The sequence below is a fragment of the Morone saxatilis genome, unplaced genomic scaffold, assembly GCF_004916995.1.
Source record: "Morone saxatilis isolate NCDOM2014 unplaced genomic scaffold, NCSU_SB_2.0 Contig11, whole genome shotgun sequence".
Lineage (NCBI taxonomy): Eukaryota > Metazoa > Chordata > Actinopteri > Moronidae > Morone > Morone saxatilis.
In genome coordinates, this window is record NW_023339663.1 from 29,077,590 (window position 1) to 29,082,855 (window position 5,266).

Consider the following 5,266-nt stretch of genomic DNA (forward strand, 5'->3'; position numbering starts at 1 on the left):
TATATATTTTTTTTTTATTATTTTATTATGAAAAAAGTTATTTTCAAAAATGTTTTGTAACGAGATCCAAACCATGACCCCAACACCGAGATATATATCAAACTATGAATTTACACCTCAGTACACCTCTAATAGCTTTATCATATTGATGTTTTTAAAAATATTTTTATTTATGTATTTACTTTTCAGGTGGTTGTACAACTTTGATGTATTACATTTGCTTGCAATGTGTGTTGACTCCTATCAACGTTTTTGTCAGAACTGAGGGTAGATAAATGTATCTATTCTCCCACACTATCTTTCTGACGGATTTTGTTGTTCCTACAAAGCATTTTCTTTCACCATATTTTCACGTAGAGCAACTTACACTTGTTAAATTGGAAGAGCTTGATTAGATGTGCTTGATTTGATGGAGTGCATCTACCTGCTAATACAAATAAACAAAAAACAATTGTCAAGTAAGAATGAGAGGTATATTGAAATTCATTTCATATTCTGACAAACTCTCCGCCACATTTTTCCAGAACCTTCAAAATGTGACAGGCATTTTGTCGTAGTCAGTCTTGAAATGGGGACAAAGGAGATGGCCCCTGAACTGGGACATAGCATTATCCCTGTCCTGTTTATGACTCGGTGGAGTCTCATGTCTAATCACTCCTTCCTCAGTCTGTCAGTAAGGCAGGTTTGTTCTCCAACTCATGCTTCAGTCCCAACAAGGCAGAGTCTGGCACAACATGACACATTCCTAATTTAGGATTAGCTATTATTACCTGCTGTAATTCTAGGGAGGGGGAGCGGGGGTAAAAGGGATCCTTTTGTTTAAATGACTACTCATGTCTGCTGTCAGATCCTATCCTGTCTCCTCTTGCTGTGAGGAGAGGGAGGAGGGCGCGGATAAAGTGGCCTTTTGTTCTTGAGGTGGTTTATTATAAACCTGATCTGCCCTCCCTACCACCACCACCACTGTCATGAGGCGTCCTATCCGAGGACAGAAGTAGTTAGGATCAACATCTGCTGGAAAGGGATCCCCTTCCTCGAGGAGAGGGACGCTGCCAGCAGCAGTCAGAGTGAGAGTGAGACGGCATGCAGGCAAATTAAAGCGTGTCACAGCGGTCTCAGGTTTTTCTGTTGCTCGTGGTAGCTCAGCAGCCTTTGTTTGTTTGTGTGTGTGTGTGTGTGTGTGTGTGTGTCGCTGTACAGCTGTGCTATGGATGGTGGTGTGCTGGTGGAAAGCTCATGTGGATGACACGACTGTAGTATGTCTCTTGCAGCTTATTAACAGCCTCTCAGGAGGAGATAACAAGATATTTGATACTAGTCTCTGGAATATTTCACGTCACTCACATATAGATACCAGGCTATACAAGGCTGGAGCTGTGATACTTGAAAGGGCTTTAGAACAAAATACGTTGGCGAGATAACTTTAACTCTATGCAATATTGTTGGAGCAGCAACACTTACAGTTGCACACGTTCACACTAAGAAGTGCCCAGAGCAACTTTTGTGTCTGGAGTAATTGTTAGGAAATACTACCCGACATGTGCAGCTGTCTTTGGGTTTTTTTGTGAGTTTTGCGGCCATTGTAATGTCTCCTGCTCGCTTGGAAGGCTGCGCTGTATTCAAATTGTCGCAGTCTGCAACTTCACAGCTAGATGCCACTAAATGCCACTGGTCCTTTAAAGCTGCACCAATAAATATTAACGTGGCTGTAGGATCATGCATACATCAAAAACTGTTGGATGGATACATTTAAGCAGACATTCATGGTGCCCACAGGATAGATTGATTCTCTGACTTTTCTCTAGTGCCACCAGCAGGTCAACACTTGTATTAGAGTTGAATGAGTCCTCTGCTGTGAATACACTTTTAGTAAAAATCTGAGTAAAATTGTCAATATCCGTTTTCTAAACAAACAATAAATAATAAAATAAAAAACTTTTATTTAAACAAAAAACAAAATAAAACTTTGCTCTGCAGCTCAATTCTGAGGCTGTTCTATAAATTGTTTTCTAATAAATATAGCAACTTCTGATCAACCCATATCGATTTCAGGCTCAAATGAACAATTTCCTGTCCTACCTACATCTGGTTTAAATACTGCCCATTACAAGTATGTATACGGCTACCAATAATAGTGCACTCGCTCATCCCTTACTTTTAGATTTTCTGTGAAAACTATAGAATTGTGTTCATATTCATCTATTCAGAATTCTAGCAGATGCCAGTTGATGAGTCAATGTCTTAAGTTTCTTGCGCAGTTTGTTGGTTTATCTATTTATCCATCCATCAAACCATCAATCCCACTTATCCTGTTAAAAGACCAGAGCCTATCCCAGCTTACATTGGGTGAGAGCTGGCTGGGGTCATTTGTTGACAACACAGACAGATATTTGAAAGTTAACATGAATAATTGGGTTTGGTGATTGGACGAATATATCGGCGTCTTTCACCAGTTGCTGGGCTGATGGTGGCCGTTTGAAAAAAAAATTTAATATATCGCCCAACCCTAATGGGTAACTTGCAATTGCATTATAAGAGCAGTTTATAATCCTGCAGTGGATTAGTGCGTACCTATTTAGCCTCTTGACTTGCCATGTAGGGGTACAACTTCATAATTTCTTCCATCATCTCTTTTCCAAATAATTTTTCCTTTGCTCAACTCATTCATTCCTGTTTCACCATATTTCTTTCCTTTCTCTCTCTTGTTCTTTCCCCTCCCGTCCACCCTGCTGTGCATTTTCCATGTACAGCTGTAGCAGTCTATATCTGTTTATTCCCATATCCTTCCAAACAGGTGTCAGATCCACTTAATGTTGCTCCTACATCCAGCTGATCAGACGCTGTAGTCTCGGAAAGCAGGCAGCTCTGCCTGGACAGAAGGATAGTTGAGTCAGAAAAATAGTCTAACTGAGTTATAGTGTCCAGGAGTTTACAATACCCAGATGGAGATTAGAATTTAATCACAGGTCTGCATGACTGCTAATTGAATGTCATAAATATCTTATTTCAACTAGCCTTTTAGTTTTGGAGGTCAATTAACTATTTGGTGTGAAAACATGGACTGCATCCCTAAAGATGTAACAAATATAAAGATTCAAATAAATGCTGGATCAACGGCCAATATGGAGACTACATATGAAAGCTACCAGTAACTTTAATGGTAATTTCACAAAGCCATGTTTAGGTCATAAAGGTAAAGTTATCGATATTTTTATGTAAAAATAGATCAGATGTGTAAGGTCAAAGTAGTCACTAGTAGGGACAACCCCACAGTATCACCAGCTGTACAATTCTTAGCTGTACAGAGGTTCTTAGCCTCAATTTTCATTGAACTGCAGTTTTCCTCATTTATTATTTATTATTTGTTACATCTCACCTCAGGCCAGTGTTAGTGAGGCATTACAACACCTGGCTGACCACAAGGTTAACTTCCAAGAAGCACAAACACCCAGAGTCTACCTGCTCATTGTTCTTGGTTAACAGAGCAAACCTCAGTCGCAAATATACAGAAAGCACATTGTGTCCCACCAGGGATAAAAACACATTGGACTATTTCTACACTATATTAAAGGACTGGGACTGTCCAATTATTGTCTGGTTCATCTTCTCCTGACTTACAGGTAGAAACTAAAATCTACTAAGTCTGTCTTCAAGACTGTGAGGAACGACGAGGCAAAGCTGGAACTACAGGCCTATTTAGAATAGGGATTTAAAATTCTCCTCCTGCACCTACAAGCTCTTCATGGTCAGGGCCCCTTCCATATCTCAAAGAGGCTCATAGCACCCTATTGACCCCTTTAGAAGGACTACGTCTCTGAATTGGTGGCTAGCTTGGTGGTTCCTATAGTCTCTGAAAAGCCAGAACATGAGGGCCAGAGCCTTCAGTTACCAAGGCTCCTCTGCTTGTGGAACAAGGCTTCCGTTGGTGGTGTTTCGAGGCATACACCCTCTCCACATTTAAGAGGTAGGCTTAAGACATTCCTCTCTGATAAAGCCTTGATAGTTTTTAGGGCTGGATCAGCGGTGAGTCCTGAACCATCTGCTTCTGTTGTTATTATGCCGCTATAGTAGTTGCTAACTATCGGGGATTTTCCCATGGTGCACTGACGCTGAGCCCCCCCTCTTCTTCCTCTCTCTCTGTGTGTTCTGCATCATTTCATTTCCCATTAAGCATGTTACTAGACTGTCCACTTCTACAGCGCCCCACACACTTGGTAAGTGTCGCGAGCTACTGCCGCGCGCGGCGACTGAGCTTACCGCACTGCCGCCCTTCTTTGGATTCACTTATCTGGTGCCACTAGAGACTGGAAAGCCAGACAGCAAATGTCCAGGAGTGGACGGTGGGTTTGTGTTTCTCCAGAAATTGAAGATTTTCGATTTGTAGACTTCGTCTGGTGCGCAGATTGTGCGAGCCGCGTTTTTCGTGGCATCCCCTCCCGCCCGCCCCCGGAGCGGTGTGGCTCCGCAGCTGGCCGCGCTAAACCAACTGACCACCACTCAAGGCATGGAATGGGGAGGACTGGCTTTCGTTCAACCCAGTTCTTTTGGCTTTCAACAGGCTTATGATGTGCACATATATATCAGGAAGTGGTTGGGCACACTGACTTCAGTGACAGCCCCAGCCCCAACAAATCATTTTGCTTTCCAGTTTATGTGCATGGAAAGACCCACATTGAACATCTTTAGTCAGAGTCCTCACCAAGACTTATATGTGTACAAAATTTTCAGAGAGATGAATCCAGCAGAACCGAGTGATGTATATGTTGGTTTATAAACCTTTGGTAGAATTACATTTAAGGATTTTTTTTTGGATTTGGGTTTCCCACAATGAGGGGTAATTGGTTTCCTTGTAGCCGCTGTTGTGTCCTTCCTGCAGGTTTTTTCCACACCTGACCGAAGACCTTGTTCACTGGAGACCTTCCAAACCCCCCCGCCCCCCCCCCAACCCCCCCCAAAGCTCCCCTTTGCTACTCTGATCTCTCCTTGCTGTCAGTGTTTCAGGCCGTGTGGTGCCTGTTGCTGGGTGTACAGGATTCTGTCCCTTCTTCACAGCCTCCTCCTTGCCTGCTGGATGAAGCTTGCTCTGAGTTTTAGCTGTAAGCAGCGTGTTTGTTGTTTGTTGCTGGTATTATTTTGCAGAAAGTTTTGCTGGCACACAGAGTGTCCTCAAAAAAACTGATATAAGATGTCACAGTGTGGACGGTGGAGTTCATCCAGGTTTGTGGCTGCAGCCGTCAAAAACACTCCAATCAGTGCAAGTCAAAGC

General features: G+C 42.5%; 1 protein-coding gene across 1 annotated transcript in view; it reads left to right on the forward strand.

Annotated features, from left to right (window-relative positions):
* Positions 1-5,266, forward strand: part of adamts17 (ADAM metallopeptidase with thrombospondin type 1 motif, 17) — a 104,906-nt gene that overhangs the window by 28,833 nt on the left and 70,807 nt on the right. The window contains exon 7 of the mRNA XM_035682220.1: positions 848-899. Coding sequence (XP_035538113.1) covers positions 848-899 — 52 coding nt within the window. The remainder of the gene's footprint in view (positions 1-847; positions 900-5,266) is intronic.